Genomic DNA, 17,697 nt, shown 5'->3' on the forward strand with positions numbered 1-17,697 from the left:
GAGAGGCAGAGAGAGGCAGAGAGAGGCAGAGAGAGGCAGAGAGAGGCAGAGAGAGGCAGAGAGAGGCAGAGAGAGGCAGAGAGAGGCAGAGAGAGATTCAATGCACTCTTCTAAAAGCTTTGAATGACACTTGATACGTCTTCTGTCACAGGATTCTAACAAGATTTTGAGAAAGCCTATTTTTTCCTGTTTTCTTCATGACAGAGAAAACACATGAGTTATTCATAGCAATAATTTTACTTTTCTTGCCTATCTCCTCCTTCATAAGCTGGTATACTTTAAATGCTTGAACACCCAAACATAGTCTTACAAGATCTAGCTAAATAAAAACAGGAACCACTTATACTCACCACATAGATGAATTACTGCTTATACAGCCATAAATCCAGCTACTCGTGTCCTGTAAAATCAATACCATAAGAAATTAAATTAATGATGTGTGAATGTATTTATAGACATAAAAAAGTAATTCTTTACTCCAAGCAACTTAAGAGTTAATGCTGACAATTTACTCCAAAACTTACATACATGCAACTATTTCAGTACACCAGATGTCAGCAATTGTTCTAAAATCCTCCGATAGCAGAACCTGCTGCATTTAACTTACTAAACAGGAGAAACAAACTTCCATCTTCACCCTACTCATTTTCTATTAAACTTGTCTACAGCAGCTATCACTACAGTGACCCACCTCTCTTAAGACTCTTAAATGCTGAATTGTAAAAGTATAGATGATGATACAATATAGTCTCTCTCGGATTTCCCCAACCATCTACAATTAAAGATATCCACCCCATTTTGTCTTTATTCCACAGCAAAGTCAGACTCCTTATTAACAGCATGTGATGGCCTCCATTAGAAGTCTGTCATCATAATCTTGGAATTACAATTACAAAGATAAAAAGATGAAACATGAGAGTGAAAAGCATTTTTTTTAAAGAACTGTTCTAAATAACTTGTTTGTCACCTTTTCTAACCATGAATCCATTTTCTAAAAATGAATACAGGATGTAGCAAACAAACTTGCATCATTTCCAAAAAAAAAATCTGTCCTATGAATGATGTAAAATTTAATTTTATTAGAGTTTAAATCTTTTCTAACCAAAAGAAATGTCTCAAGGTACTATCCTAGGTAGAGAAGGAACACTTCATATTTTTACTGGTCTACTGGGACTTTTATTTTTGTTCTTCTTATTATAGAATTTAAGTATTTTGAAGTGATTCCACCATGAGACAAGCACCTCAGACGTGGCTCTGTACCACCTCCTCCTCCTCAAACAGTACTAGTCCTGTCATTATGATATTAAAATGAAGGCAAAAGTTGTCCTATCCAAAGGCAACTGAGATCACAACAAACGTGTAAGTTCTGAAATGCTGCTGCTGCTGGGAAGGACAATTAGAAAAGCACTGAGTATACATACTCTCTTCTCATAATGGCAGTATGTACCTTTTCTTTGGCGGGGAGGGGAAGGAGTGGTACAGAGACAGGAGGAATGGAAAGTGAAAGCATCTCAGTGTTCTTGCCACTAATCTAAAGTGCTCATAATTACGAAAAGCACATTTATCCATCTCCAGTTTGCCAAGAAATTACATTCCTTCCTTTAAAAAAAATTCCCCAAAAGATTTAAGAAAATCTTGGCTGAAATGAACACATACATCTGGAGCTGAAAGTATAAGAAATGGACATTATCATCTCTCTTCTAAACAGAGCAGACAGCTGAGAAGCTGCTGCTCTCTCTGTTGGCTCCCATTCATTTCCACTGCTTAGCTGAAGATCTGTGTAGCTTTTCAGACTTGCTTGAATCTTGTGGAAAAGCAAACCTACCAGGAAGGGCTCATAAACAGCCTTCCTGAATTAAAACTACGGTTGAATCCTGGCAATACTAAAAATAACTTCTCCATTCAAAACTGCACTAAATTAAAGGAGAAAGGAATCAACAGTATCTGGGGCTAACCATAAGAGACCCACAAATAAGACATTTGAGAGTTAAGTGGCATTGAACGTTTCAGACCTTGAACACTAAAAGTAACATGCTAAAACAGAAAGTAGATCTAACACAATTTATTAGGCTGTGAATGTAAATGGGTGTCAGTAATTTAAACTATTATTCATTAAATTGTCTTAAGACTGCAGAGAATCTAAATTAAAACAATACAGCTTTATAAATAAACTCAAAGTTTTTTTTTTTTTTTTTTTTTTTAAGTATTTTCTCACCAACATACTGTTTTGACAGTAAATGTGACTGTAGGATTTTCTGCGGCTTGCAAGAGGAAATGTGAAATATTTTCCATCAGAATCCTTAAAAGAAAAAAAAAAGTTCATTAGTAAAGAAAATAAACATAAAAATGCAATTAGGAAAAAATGTTACTTACATTGTAAACTGAATAGGTCCATTTTGAGGTTTTGACTTTAATCCACGTGAAAGCTCCTAAAAATAAATATGTTTTTATATGCCACACTGAAGAAACTATTTTTCCTTATTTCCAAAAATCTTATCTTTTTCTTATCTCCAAAAAAGACCCTAAACTTTCCAAGCTTTAGTCAACACTCAGGATTGCTACTTCTTAGAATTACACGCAATAGTCATAATCAGCTACACAGGAAGTAGCAAAACCTTAGGATCCAATTACTGCATGTTGACTGTAAAAGAAAAACCCCATAGATCTTGAAAAAAAGGCCTCAAGGAAACAAAACAAATAAGAATGTGAATAATACTAATGTAATTATAGGGTAAGTGGCTGTTTAAAGCTAAGGCAACATTAGAAACGCCCTTAATCTTTGCTCCTGTTGCCCTTTCAAGAAAATTGATACAGAAATTTGTATAGAAGGAAGTCAAAGATGAGCTGAATACTAGGTACAAGAAGACAGTAGGAGTTTAAAGATACGTCTGAAGAGAAAGAATAAGACAGAATAATGAACAGATTAGAGATATAAACAATGTAAATTCTCTCGCAAGAGGATTAATACTTTTCTTCTGTTTAACTAGAGTAAAAAGTTCATCACAGATAAATTCAGCTAAGTGTCAAGAGGGTGCCAGAAATAGGAAGACACGAACATGAAATCCAATTTAAATATATTCCTCTCTCCCATGTCCTGTACCCCAAGCGCTAACCATTTTGGTGGTCCTCTGCTGGACTCATTCCAGTGGTCAATGCCTTCTTATATTGGGGCAGCCAAAACTGGAGACAAAAGTCCAAGCTATTTTAGTACCTCTGTAATACTTTAACGTTAAGAAAAGTTTCTGAAATAAAATGGTTTTCCTCAGTTTAGTCCACTTCAGCAAAATTAAGAAAAAACAGTTCTGCCTTACAAAATTCTGTTTAGTTCCCAAGACTCCATGCAGTCAAAATTTCTTGTCTTTAATTGTTTATCCCTAGCAGTTACAAGGAAACCATTAATGTGTAGTCCTTTTTATCCTGTCACGTCAAAAAAGGCAGTCACTGATGAAACAGATCTAAATAATCAGGATTTCCACAAGAAGCACAAAACTAACATAATAGCTCAACAATACCCATAAAAATCCCTTTAGTAAGCATGGGATGTAAACATAGATTAGACAGTGCTGTTAACATCTAGCTATTCTCAATTTCTGAGATTGTTTACTGGACACCTTGGTATAACCAGGACTCCTGCTTGCTTCCCAGAATCTAAGGGACATGAAAATGACATGCACCTTTTTGTTCTTACCCCTTAGATCCCATTTAAGGCTGAAACCATGCAGAAGTTGATATTTTAGGTCTATAACCCAAATATCATCTTAGCAATGCCTAAAGAATGATAGAATGTATTTCTGAAGTTTGCGAGTGAGAAGATTGACTCTTAAGCAAGGAACATCACTGAATCCTGTTCAAAAGGAAACTGCTGCACACCTGTGAGTTCTGTAAAAGCTTCAGGATTTTCCTCAAATGTTTTTGCAGGATGTCTCACAAAGTGGTGATTCAATACTGACATTCTCTTCTTTGGATCCTGAGTTATCTAAAAAAATACCAGATTGAATAAAAAATATCTGACAATTTGTAGAGTTTACAATTAGTATCAGATCGTAGCCAACAATACAGTTTTGTGGAAGAGAGGAAGGAGGAACTATCAGTAGTCATGGTACATTGCTTCTATTCTAAACTTAATAATCTGAACAAATCAAGTGCCATCAGTGGTCAATCACTTCAGAATGGAGAGAAAGTTTACAAGTATGTTATAACATCCAAGTAGCTGTAGATCTACATGTTGTTATTGTTTTTGTATTGTTATTGTCCAGATTCTCAAGATTCATTTTTGTTTCTTCAACTTTTCAACATCGTGGCCATTATAATTGATTTCTGAAAAGTTTTACCCTCCAGAACATTGCCTGTCAACTTCAGAACACTAGTAGTCCCTTTTTTGTCTCTAGAAATCACAAATTAATGTGTGCACTCTTGAGAAACCAGCAAAGTCTGCCCCAACCAGACTTAAAAAGAACACCTGCAAGCCTTCCTCTTCTATGTATGGGGCTCTATTCTTGCATATTTCCAACCTCTGGACCTTAATCCCAATTCTCCATGTTTACTGCTGCATAAGGCATCAGAAAAAGAACAGAGTACAATGGGCATACCATTTTCAAAAGGTAAGATGCTGGATATTATTTAGAAAAGCAATAGATGATGGGAACTGAAGGTAAACCAAATATCTTTTCCTTACTTTTTCCTAAGCTACTATTCTATTTATATTCTATTTTTGTTAAGGTTATTTACAAAAGAATACCACAAATACATTCTGGCCATCATCACAGCACCACACGGGGAATATAATCAGAAAGTTCCCAAAGTACTATGTCCAAGTTAGGCTTTAACACTTCTTCACCCTCTGTAAAATGGTTATAGATAGTGACTCAAACACACTCAGGAAGAGGTTACATTTAAAGCTACRCAGCTAACAAAATGTATTCATTTTTTACAGTGCAAGGTCAATTAAGCCTGTTTCATCATGGAATAAAAGTTCAGTCCACACCCCAGCTATAAAGCATCAAGTAGTCAACAATAAAAACTGAGTTAACTCCTAATTATTTCTGACACATTGTTCAAATAACCCAAAGACAAAGGATTTTTCAGTGACTGGTACCAAAAAGGCAACAATTTTCTCAGCGTAACTCAGAATAATCAAAAAGAAGTTCTGCATAATAGAGTAATACATGCCCTGAATAATGAAGTATTAACTCAGCATTCTGGGATGGAAACAGAAAACGTGACAGGTATTATACAGGAGATCCCATATACAAACCTGCCTTGTGTTTTCATCTATGAGGTCGAAAAAAGCTCTAATCGTAGCCAGGATCAATTCTTTGCACCTAAAAGAAAGAATAAGGAAAATCACATTTAGCAAGGAAATAAGGTGGGGGGGGGAAGGGGGGGAGTGGCCAGAAGAGACATCAGTATTATGCGGAAGTTAAATCATTGTGTGATGTAATAACAGCAGAGAAGAGAGGGATGTCTGGTCAGTCAGCTGACTTTCGTTCCATTAGCTTACCACACTATGGAGAGGTGGTCTGTTGAGGCCCAAGCTCTAGGCACCGCTGAGCTCTGTTCAGGGAAGGAAAAAAAGTTAGATTTTGTTAGCACTCAACACTTAAAAATTATAAATTTTTTTTTCTCCCTGATATAAACATACTTGGGTAATTATTGACAAGAAGAGAATTTATCTTATAAGTCTCAGGGAAGCAGATACAATAAAATGACTTTTTCAGCCAAAAATCTTGTTCACTTCAGCAAAGACTGGGATTTTGCAGGGACTAATGTTGAAAGGGCAAATACTGGTAAGGTGGGAACTTACTAAAAAAGTTCTTCAAAAACTGCTTCTATGACTAATCTTACTATTTTAATAAGTGATCCTGGCACAAAGGAATAGAAGGATGCTGACGAAAGCTGCTGCTGCTTAAAAGTTAAGGGCACCCTCAACAGAAAGAAATGTCAGAATATCATGAAGAAAGAACTGGACACTCTGTAGCTATTCATTTGTAAAAGTGCATGTATTGCATTTTAGGGACTATCAATATCAAAAACATCTTCCATAAACAGAGCTCATCACCTAGCTCTACAACTTGATTCAAGTAAACTATGAAATATTAATGCATCATGGCCAGGGGAAAAAAAAATCATCTTATGATAGCACCATATGATCTGTCATATCCAGATGACAGAAAATGAGAAAGAATTGGTACCACTATATATGTCACCTCATACAAAGTTGTCTCATCCACACCCAAGAGAAATCAAACTAAAACAGAGGCAAAGGAGGGTTACTAGGAAAAAGGGAATGAAGAGTTAATCTTCTTAGCCTAGCAGAATCAGAGGGACTACAGTAAACATCAAGAAGGGAAACAAAACTGTTTCAGATAACAAGTTATGATAATGCCAGAACCCACTCATATAAAAATTGCTTTGTGTAGTAAATGGAGGTAGGAAATTACAAGTTTTCTATCAAATCTGGAATACTGGGGAGTGTTCTCCAGCTCCTTTATGAAGGGAACAGGTTGGTGATGGGGGGGGTGGAATGATAAATTTAACTACTCCTATGATGTTGCTTGATTAATTTTGAAAGGAATTAAAGGAGTTAGATCCCTGCAAAGCAGGGACTGGACTTGATGACCCAGTAGATCCTTTCTATTTCTAAGTTCTTCAAAGATAGTAAATACAAAAAAAGCCTCAAAACTAGGGCTGTTTTTTTATAAACAAACAAGAACGCTACTATACTGCACATTTGTCAGTCTCCACATACACATATCTTGCAAAAGCCCAGGAAAATAAAACCTGAGTTTTGGAACTGAAAAGATGCAAGAAGGTGAGAAGAAACTACCAAGCAGAGCACACTTCACATCCACCCCAACATGCACTGCCAGGGGACACTCATTTCTACTGCATCAAGTATTCACGGTTTTGAAACCATCTATTTTGTGTTTTCACATGCAATATTTTCATGCTTAATTATACTATGCTGCAGATACAGACTATAATCAGACACTGATACATGCATTACATAGATAGCTATCTAACATAACTCCATGCAAAACCAAAAAAGTTTGTTTTTTTACCACAACTGATAAGGCACTGTCATGTTGACTCAATCTTGGTAGAAAAGTCAGTCCTGAACGAACTTGGTAATCTCGGAATCCTCCCGCCACAGAAAGGGTAGTTAAATTTCTTAAGTCTTGGGCCTTTAGAATCCAGTGATTGTTTACAGCTGTATAAAAATCTATAAAATATATTAAAATCTATCACTATTTCCTCACAAATATATTTTATATACAAAAAAGCCACAGAAACATTTAACTAAAAGTTTCTGCAAGCCATCCTGGAGGCATTCAAATCCCATTACCGCTTTTGATTTGTATCAGGAAGCAAAATGATTGTTTTAACACCAAGGAAGTMGCAATTGAGAAAGGCAGATATACTTATGCTTTTTATATCAGTTGAGCACATACTTCAAAATGCTAGTCTCACAGAGTGATGAGTGCCAGAAAGAATAAAGAAAATAAATGTCTATCACTTCCCTTTACCAATCCCTTCAATAGCTACACAGAACAGCATAATTACCACTGAGCACATATTTCATGAGTATATTTTAGTAAAATCTATATTCCAAGAAGTTCATACAGTACATATAGTACATACTTAATGATTACACTTTTCTTTTTATGTCACAGTTACTTAGGTGATCAGAAAATATGATGTACTATATATAAGAATAAAACTATATCTATATTCAGTACTCTCATCCCTCTACCTTTGGGAGTGACAAATACTGAATTTAGCATCTTTCACAGAATAACTATTTAGGTAATTCATTTTATAAAGATAGGTCAAGTTTTGCAAAAAAAAAAAGTCATTCACTGGAGAATTTACAAAATTAGTAATACACTCTGCAACTTACTGAACTTGTAAGTTACTTAAACTTTCAGCCCCTTCACAGATGCTCAAGTCCCTAATAGTGTCATGTAAAATGGACAGTGTATGTTCTTCTAGTATTTTAGTGCTTCTCAAACACCCACCTCAGTAACAAAGAAATGGATTAAATAAAATTATAGAGCTAGAGCATACCTGGCATACAAAAACTGCTCTGAGGCCACAGTAATTTGCCAGAATCTCACTTATTAATTCTTGAGTGGATCAATAAAGAAATACAACACAATCAGGTAAACTGCAACACTTACCTGTAAGGTATTTGTCTAAAGGCATTACAGGTGCAACATGAGGTGTGGCTTGCGTAATAAGGAGGTTTATAAGTTCAGGCCTAAAATTCTTCAGAGTAAGCAATGCTCTTGCAACAAGACCACCCATGGAATGACCTATTATTGCAACACTGGTTGGCGCAAATTCTCGATCCTTAAGCAAAGGACAAAGAGTAATTAGACAAAATACCAAAAACAGATTTGACATTGAACCATGTCTCATTTGGTTAACAGCTCTACTTTTTTTTTTTTCCTATAAAATTCACTTAGCCTGCTCAAGGATAGCAAATTTAGTTGCTACCTCAAAAACCATGCTTTACATGAAATTTGCAGCTCAAAATGAAAGATTACATAGCTCATGCAATCATCAGAGACTTTGGCTTATTGTAATTAATGACACTCCTCTGGACATGGGCCAGCAAAGAACTTTTCTTTGCTGAAAACTGGATGGAAGTTGATGCTATATTAAATATTTCAATAAGCTAGAGAAAGTCTCTAATACAGAAAAGCATACAATGTGCATGTAAGTATTTATTTAGAAACACAATATAGAACCTATCCAAGACTCAGGGACTGTCACAAGAGTTAAAAAAATCTATTAAAAAGCAGCACTTCTCTCTTGTGCTACTACTACACACATTATAAATAAAAGTTTCCCTCCCTTATTCATCATTACTTCAGTTTTCCAGCAGAAAAGGCAGCCCAGGAATCCCCAAAAAGCAAAACACATTATTCAGCATATCTCACTACTCACCCGGTACAACTTAAGAATTACTTTTATGCACTCGTGTACAAATTTGGTCTGTCTTTGCAGACTGCCACCATACAATGCTACCAATTCTTCATTAAAGTTGACACTGAAGAAATTAAAATGGTACTTGAAGTCAATATCTTCTGCTTTTCTAAGTGCAATAGAGCCAAGAGAACGTACTAGGAAAAGAAACCACATAATTAAGGAGTGATTAGACTGTTCTGACACCTTCATTAGTACACAAACACATAAATATATACCCTATTAATGGGTTACCTTAAATTCATTGTGCACTCTCAAGTCACTTATAAGAGTAAAAAAGGAYGAAAAGGACATCCAAAAGCAAATAATCTATTTACCTTTCTTTTCTAAAATTCAACTGAACTTGTTTTAGAAAAACAGATTTGAAGATATAAATAACTGGAACAAAAGTATTGGCCAGCCACTGATAAAACCAAAAAGCAAAATGAGAAATGTAAGAATTATTTCACATTTTTATAAGACTTTCTGATTAAAAATAAACAAACAAACATGTCATAACAACATTTACAGTAGAAGGCAGAAAAGAACAAAAACCACTTTCCACCTAAAATCTTGAAGGAGAAAAATATTCCATTTACAAGGTCTTGTTCCTGACCCATCTTCTCTGTCTAACACCGTTTAATACAGACTTCTCAGTGTAGAATTGTCACCGAGTTTCCATGGAGACATGGCGGGGTGGGAACAGTAGTGGTTGCAAATAAGGAGTCTGATACAGAAAGAAGAAAACAAAAGAGAAAGTCCCCAAAGCAAGCATATACTTCTGCAAAGTAAACTAATGATTGCCAGAAAGGTCTGCCCAAATCTGGCACCTAGAAGCTAGATTCTTCTAGAGTTCCAGAGAGCTGGAGTCTGCAGAATCTTAATTCTGGGAAAAACTACAGGAATTAACATATCAAATGAACATCAGCAAAGTGCTTGAAATGGATGAATCGTATTTATGAGTTACTTTATATGTTCAAACCACAAACAGATATTATCAGCATGATGGGAATTATTTATTTAATATGTAGTCAATCATTTTGCCAGTTTTACCTAAATCTAACAAGCAGTAAGAATGCCTTCTAAATAGATTTAAAAGATCAAGTATCTTACCACAACTTTATACCTTGGAAGTTGTGGTACAAAGGACAAGAGTTTTGCCAAACATCACAAGGCAAGTCTGTGACAGATTCATAATTAGAACTCAGGATCTCAGTTTTCCCAATCTTGGGATCATTCCCAAAAATCACACCAGACTATCACCTCTTACTCAAAGTCTAAATTTTGTACATTTTAGAAAGTTCATTTTTGTGCCCATAAAAGATGATGAATTAACACAATCCAAAAGTGTCTGTAAGACATCAGAATAACAAGCCCAGCAAAGGCAGCAGCACTGCTTCCCTCCTCATTGCTTGGCCAACATGAACATGTTTTAAAAGAAGCAAGAAAATAAAAATAGCAACAGTTCCTCTGCTCATCTAGATATCAGCCTTAAAATGTGATAGCCCACAACACATTCCAAATTAAATACAAACTTTAACGCAAAGGCTATAATAAAAGAAAACTATTCTGAGCTTCTGATTAAGGTGGAGCAGATTTATCTTAATAAAGGTTTTGAAAAATGAATATATGACCTATTGCCATGATCTTCCTAAATCAATTTCTCAAAACAAAGAATAAATATTTAAATTTGCTGATCTCAAGTAGTACATTATGTCCACAGCACTTAGTGCTTCCACTCATCTAATTTAAGCTTTTCTCTATATAGTTCCCTTCATTCCTAACATACACCGAAAGTACGGTTCTAGTTCCTGCATACTGATGTACTACCACGTTTTTAGAGATGGTACTAATTCACAGAGGATTTGCAGTACTTTAAGCATAATTACAAATGTCCATATAGTATCTCCCATGATTGTTTGTAATCTTATTTGGATACTACTGCCCCTGCAAATCTAGGTTTTCTAAACGTACAAGTTGGTACAGTATTTTACTATGTTATAAGCTAAAAACTAAACATGCATGCTCTCAGAGAAAGTGAGCTTGTAAAGGTTCACTAAAATCATGTAATTTAGTCATCAAGTTAGATGTAAATGAGACAAAAAATTGTCAAACTAAGAAGCCAGGTTTTGGATTGGGGGGTGTCTCTCCATACACACACACAAATTTTGCTAACACCATAAGAGCATTGCTAATTCTGTTTCAAAGCACATTTTAGAGAACAAGAGTAATGGCCTAATAAACTCAGCCTGGAAGGAATACTGGCTACTCCACTAAACACTTACACAATACTTCATGTTCTTCAAACTACTAAGCTTTGTATTTACAGTGAAAAATTAAAATGTTTTAAAACTGTTACTTTGTTTCATTTGGAGGCTAGAAGCATTACAGGGAATAACCTACAGAACAAGATCAGGCTACATGTAAAGTAGGAAGATGATGCTAAGGAAAAACTGTCACTGCATTAAGTAAGAAGTGGGAAACATTGAAGCTACAAGGGAAGACACAGGATAATGCTTATTTCTATGGTATGCAACTCATACAGTTTCATATCACAGAGGGTAGCTTGTTCAGCTTCTACTAATCATATTCAGTTCTTGTTTTACTCGGCATAATTGCTCTGAACGTTGTTCAAACCCAAACCAACTGGATGCTTGCAATCAAAGTACAGCAAGAGTGCAGTGCTGCCATAGTACAGAATAAACAACGGCCGGGTCAGTTCCCAGGTGAGTGATAAGTAGGAATTACAGAATGGTTCATAAATGAACCAGAAATGCCTCCTGAACTTGTTCACAACACTGAAACAGGCTTAACTCACTAGTGATATCCACTAATTGAAGAAATAAAGGAAGCACCAATTTAACAGCAAGTGAGAAAATTTTACCTTTTGCTTGCCTATATCTGTCTAGAAACTCTTTACATTGCCTTTCTACTAGAAAACTCTAGTTACTTAATAGCTCTATATTTGCTAACACAGATGAGGCTTATGGACAGATCTGGCCTTAGACTCAAAGAAAGCTGTTTACCTGCCTTCTTGTGGTATAAGATAAACACTGTTAGAGTCCTGTGAAATAAATGTGAAGATACAGTTAAATAATTTAAATGTAAGAGGACCACCCTTTGGCACATAGAGTAAGTAAAAACCTTTATGTAAAAATCACTAGAAAGATAAACAAATACCACTCACCATAATTTTACTTATTTTAAACTAAAATCAGATCAACTTCAATTAAGATATATTAAGTTGAAACTATGGAATCTTGGAATTAATTCTATAAACTTTATATATATTCATTCTAATTTGCCAAATGAAAAAACAAAGGGTGGGGCTTTCAGCTTTCCGAAGCTACAAAGTCTCACTCCAGAAAAAATATTACAGCTCAAATGATTTCAAACAAAAATAAGGTCTTGTAACTCCCTGACGTTGACCATGGACCAATAAGGATATCATCCCCACAATATGACCAACCATTTCGACTCTTATTGATGTTATTTCAAACAGAAAGCTTTTTGACATCAATTAATGCATAAATATGAGAGCTTTGTAACATAACCACAATCTAGCTAAATGCTTACCTTGTTTGTAACTTCCAGCATTTCCAGGAAGAAAGAGAACCGGAATTCCTGTCAATATTAGATTTTTGTTTGCTTCAGCGTAATTTCCTTCTCCATAGAGATAGAGCTCATATGCTGGGTAACGTCTGGCTGTTTTCTTCGGTAATTTTATTTTCTGTTGTGAAATTTAAAAATGCAGCACAGAATCAAAATAATATCCTCTATCACCTAAAAACATGTTTCAGACTTAAAATGGAAATGGGCAACTACAAGGGAGACAGGAATATTTATCCTTACTAAAAGGCTGAATCAAAAGGTAGTAGATGCAGTTTTGAATATCAACCTTTTCCTTAAAAACTATTAAGGATGGAAACATAGCATACAGTTCTCATAGCAGACATGAATACTATATAGCATTACAAAAAAGAGTGTGCAGCATGTTTTAGTACTGAAGAGTTGGGGCTTATTTAGCTAATATTCTACTCTCCACAATATTTTTTGAAAAGTAATTGTAACTTCAGTCAATTTGGGAATTAGATTTTCTGAGCAAGTACAGGCGACTGTTCCCTTGAGGGCCAAGTGCCTGGAAAACTAAGTAATATTTGTTTCTGAGTGCTGATACAAGTTTTAAGAAACCAAATGCATTGTTTACATTGTTGCAAATGAGAAAATACACTGGCCATCCAGTCATTTAAATCATTCGGGTTATGTTTTATATACTGTTTTAAATTTAAGTCTGAGGTATACAGAATGAGAGACTGCAATGGATTTTGCTTTAAAAAAAGATTAAACAATAAAGTGTCAAATATTTTGTACGTGGGCATTACTATGCATGAGTGGCTGCAGCTAGTTACTTGAAACAGCTATTAACTTTAACAAGTTTTGATACAAACTGCAAATGGATTGCAATTATGTATCACTTAGAGTTGCACATTCTTAAAGTAGACCTAGCATGATACTACAGGAAAAAAGGAGCCTGTCAAAAACTGGAGACTTCTCTCAGGACATGAGAATTTCAGAGCAGAAACTGGGACATTTGAGTGACCCTAATTATTCCTAATACAGTTGAATGATTCTGGAATCCTCTGCAATATCACATAACTCATAAAAAGGATATGGTATTTTATTTGTTGCAGAAGCTAAATCTCTAGAATGTAATTATTTAAATGACTGTCAGCTGATACTGTGGGATAACAATTAGTATGTTAGGGTAAATTATATATATAGTACAAATTCTCTTAAATTACATATTCAGTATGAATTCTATTAAATTATTTTTACAGAAAAAAATTATAATGTGTAATGGGAATTATAATTTGTAATGGGAATTTACACAATAGTGGTAGCCACCTAAAATTGTCTAGGCAGTAAAAATAAACCCATTGCATTTTGTGTGAGTGTGTGTTTTCGCAATCAGATGTTTGGGCTAGTGATAAACAGCCTGGTTTTGTAACAGCTCAAGATCCAATTTAAAAAGGCATTTGTCTGGTCATATTTCTTTGGTTTGGTCATATTTCTTTTTATGTCTGGTCATATTTCTTTGATTAAAAGAAACACTAACCTAATAATTAGTAATTTAATCTAACCTAATAACCACATAATTTATTCATGGAATTATGAATAAATTCCCCAAAAGAAAAAGAACAAAACCTATTTGAACCTAAAGTTAGATGATGATTAAAGCTTAAACCACTAAGTCACGACTCTTAGAATCCTGTGACACTGTTTTAGATCAAATAAGAAATAACTGAAAAAACATCTAATTAAATCCTGTAAAGAAGTTGGTTGGTTTATAATTATGAGCTTTTAAGATACAGATTTTTAACATTTCAATGAGCACAAATGCTCTAGTTAAAGAATTTGATTACCTATGTTTTCATGACAATTAAGAGATGAATGAAAATGGCTCCCTAAAATAAAAAACACACATTTTAATATATTTAAGTTTTTTACTTTTTATTTTACAGAACAAAGTCAAAACTAAACTCCATTTCACATCAGATCTTCTCTAAAGACTCTCTAAAGTGCCTTCTCTAAATAGAAACATCTCTATTTCAGATGATATTACAGTTGTTTCTCTCACCTGTAACTACAAAGTGGGTGATGTTGGTTTAACTCTTTCCCYCCCACACTCTTCCCTTTTTTTTCCCGTCTCTCCCTCCCCAGATAAAGACTTTTCCTTTCTTACTGCTCAAATTGTTTGCCATATTGATTATTTGTAACCTGTTCTTTTATGATCTTCAATAAATACAGCTGCATGCTTTCACGCTGAAAAAAAAGTTAGGTTCTATTCAAGGCTTACATCTTCAGATCATTCTTTCAGTTTTCTTTTCCCTTTTTTTCCCCCATCCTCTTGCCTTATCAATTTCACTAACCTAGCTGTCCCTTTCTTATTCAACTTCTTCTTTTTTAGAGGCTTTCAAAATCCTGTCACCAAAAAACCTTCAGTTAATCAGTTTTCATTAGTAAACTAAGAGCATCATCAAGATATTTTTTATGACTTCCAAAAGAGTCAAATAATCCTAAACTGTTCTTCCTCAATGCTTTTCTGGTTTACTGTCTTTTCATAAACTTTTACTTGAACATAAAATTAACAAGTCAATCTTTTTTGTGTCAACGTCCAAAGTCAAAAACTACAAAATCTATGAGAACTATATTCCTAAAATATTGCTTTTTTTCCCTCCAAATTATGGTACTCAGATATTAAAATGTCAGTGCAGAACTCTAGAAGAAAACAAACTGTCATATTCCATGATGACACTCTTAAATTTGAATTCCCAAGACATTGTTTATATAATTTGTTGTAATGAGCTACAGTAACTTTCCAGCATTGAGATTTTGGCTTCAGTTTTAACCCTACTTCCTAAAGGAATCAGGCTTATATGAACAAGCTCTCCCTACTAAATTCTGAATCTCCTACCAAATTTAGCTAAACTGGACAAGGCTGGTTAAAGTCAAATATCGTAATTCCACAACTTTTGCAAAAAAAAAAAGGTGGTTAAGTAGGAAAAGATTGAAATTGATACCATTACTTAGTATTAGCTCTACTGTGAGCTAAACCACACTATTAGACACAAAAGAATGAATCCAAGGAAATCAAACTTCTTATGCTTCACTACCTAAAGAACTATCTGTTTTGTAATGTGATCGGCAGGCCTGAAGGCGGGACAGGTAGTTTTCCTGTAAGGTTCCTACCCAGCAGTTTTGTACCAAGCCAGCATTACAAAGGCATTCATTAACAACAAAGCAAACAACTCCTCCCTTCCCCAATAAAAAAGTAGTTGAAAAGTTCAATGCCTTAACAGACCCACACAAATTCATCATTCCCCCCACCCAAAAAGCACTGTTTTCCATACAACAAAAAAGATTATTTATGGACTAGAAATTTTGACAGGAGATCCAGCCAGATCCCACAAAAATTCATCATTCTCCCCCTCCCCCCCACCCCAAAAAGTACTGTTTTTCACACAACAAAAAAGATTATTTAGGGACTAGAAATTGTGAGAGGAGATCCAACCAGATACCACTTGCTATAAGTTTGCATCTCCTGCATGGAGCTACTGCTGCCTGCCCTATCTCTACACTCACCCTTAAGCCTTGCATCTCTAACCAGCACAATACTCACCTAAAAATGCTTCGAATTTTTTGCACTGACATACTCAGTAAAGATGTTTGCTGGCAGATGATAATTTCAGGCAACCTCCAATAAAAATCAAAGAGATTTGGCTGGTGGCTTTGGTTGGTTGGCTTCAGATTGAAGCTGAAGTAGGTTCTGGCTGCCAGAAGATCTGAAAACTTACTCTATAGTATTGAACTATTTATAGTTGTTTAAGCAATTTTGTTTTAAAGCACTGATAAAACAATCCTTGTAGCTATACAAAGTTCTACTTTGTATGCTAACATGACTAGGTCAAGGTTAGCAAATGAAGGTTAACAGATTCAAAAATTAACTTACTGCTTCGATACCAATGTAGGTTCTAAAGTATGCTTTAATACCTTTTTCTTTACTATACAGGCTAGCTTGCAACCTACTCAAGAAAAACATAATATTATTTGGACTATTTGATATTTTTCAATATACATTATAGCCTAGATAATGCTAAATGAATGTTTAGAAGCCGACAAATTATGCTTTGGGATGCTTTTAACAGGACAGAAAATCCAGTTGTAAGAAGTAGTATTAAAAAGAAACTGTTTGTAAAACTGAACGCAGTATTAGCAGTGAAGCTACACAAATTCGCAAACTATCCCTCCCACAACTAAGTCATAACACTGTTTAGAAACAATAGTTTGATCAGCAGTCATCTCTCTCAAACTGATGCAAGGTTTTCAAAGAGGTCTTAATAAATATTTGTAAAGGCTTTGTGAGTACAGTGACAGAAAACTTCAAACAGATTTATGAGTTCTTCTGTATACTGTAGGACCACGCCATCTAGAAGGTGTTCACCTAACAGACTCAGCACTACTACTGCTTACTAACACGAGAAGCATACTCATACCTGAATTCCAGTTATTCACACTAGTTGCTTCACGTTATATAAAGCCATGGAAGTACCGAGAAGCGAGCCAGAAGATTTAACCTACTGGGCACTAATGGTACTGTGAGTGTCGTCAGAGGATCCGGCCCAACCTCTTCTCTTTGCAATGCCTGGATGAGCTTTTGCCTGGTTTTAGCACAGCTACGAGTAAGACATCGGGTAACTACAAGTCTGAAAATAATGCAAACTTTGCTTTCTTTTGTACGCGTGCCTGCGCTTACCGTCAGGTTGTATCACAGCTTTCCCAGTGCTGAAGAGAAATTACTCGAGGTGCAGGGAAGGGGGGGGAAGGGGGGAGGAGGAGGAGGGCCGCGTTTGAGCCGGGCGGCTCTGCGCTCCCGGCTAACCGCCGCGTCCCAACGGCCGCCGGGCGGCGCGAGGCCCGCGCGGGGCCGTTGAGGGGGGCCCCAGCGGTCCCGCTGCCGCAGCGGCCGGCGGGCTCCCACCTGTTACACCGCCCCGCGGGGCCCTGCCCCCCGCCGCGGGACCCGCCGCCGCACTCACCAGGTACTCGGGGTACTCGTACATGTAGGTCATGCTGCAGCGGTTCTCCTCGTAGAGGAACAGCACGTCCCGCACCCCTAACAGCACCAGCGCCGCCAGCGCCCCGTAGCAGAGCGCCGCCACGGCGGGC

At 36.0% G+C, this 17,697-nt stretch overlaps 1 protein-coding gene across 14 annotated transcripts in view; it reads right to left on the bottom strand.

Moving 5' to 3' along the window:
* Window positions 1-17,691, bottom strand: part of PGAP1 (post-GPI attachment to proteins 1) — a 40,557-nt gene extending 22,866 nt beyond the window's left edge. For 4 of the 14 annotated variants that reach the window (XR_003256025.1, XM_026081633.1, XM_026081632.1 and 1 more), the window contains exons 1-11: window positions 17,568-17,691; window positions 12,547-12,700; window positions 8,953-9,128; window positions 8,181-8,352; window positions 7,062-7,222; window positions 5,501-5,553; window positions 5,255-5,321; window positions 3,871-3,976; window positions 2,374-2,429; window positions 2,216-2,299; window positions 351-400 (exon numbers count right to left, since the gene is read on the bottom strand). Coding sequence is in view for 13 of the 14 variants with exons in the window: in XM_026081633.1 (XP_025937418.1) it covers window positions 351-400; window positions 2,216-2,299; window positions 2,374-2,429; window positions 3,871-3,976; window positions 5,255-5,321; window positions 5,501-5,553; window positions 7,062-7,222; window positions 8,181-8,352; window positions 8,953-9,128; window positions 12,547-12,700; window positions 17,568-17,600 (1,112 nt within the window). In the remaining variant the exon portion in view is untranslated. Of the gene's footprint in view, window positions 1-350; window positions 401-2,215; window positions 2,300-2,373; window positions 2,430-3,113; window positions 3,181-3,870; window positions 3,977-5,254; window positions 5,322-5,500; window positions 5,554-7,061; window positions 7,223-8,180; window positions 8,353-8,952; window positions 9,129-9,535; window positions 9,698-11,996; window positions 12,035-12,546; window positions 12,701-17,567 lie in introns of those variants that run through there. The other 10 variants (XM_026081634.1, XM_026081636.1, XM_026081638.1 and 7 more) reach the window with 10 other exon arrangements.
* Between the last annotated feature and the right edge of the window lie 6 nt (window positions 17,692-17,697).

The sequence above is a fragment of the Apteryx rowi genome, unplaced genomic scaffold (assembly GCF_003343035.1).
Source record: "Apteryx rowi isolate R43461 unplaced genomic scaffold, aptRow1 scaffold_559, whole genome shotgun sequence".
Lineage (NCBI taxonomy): Eukaryota > Metazoa > Chordata > Aves > Apterygiformes > Apterygidae > Apteryx > Apteryx rowi.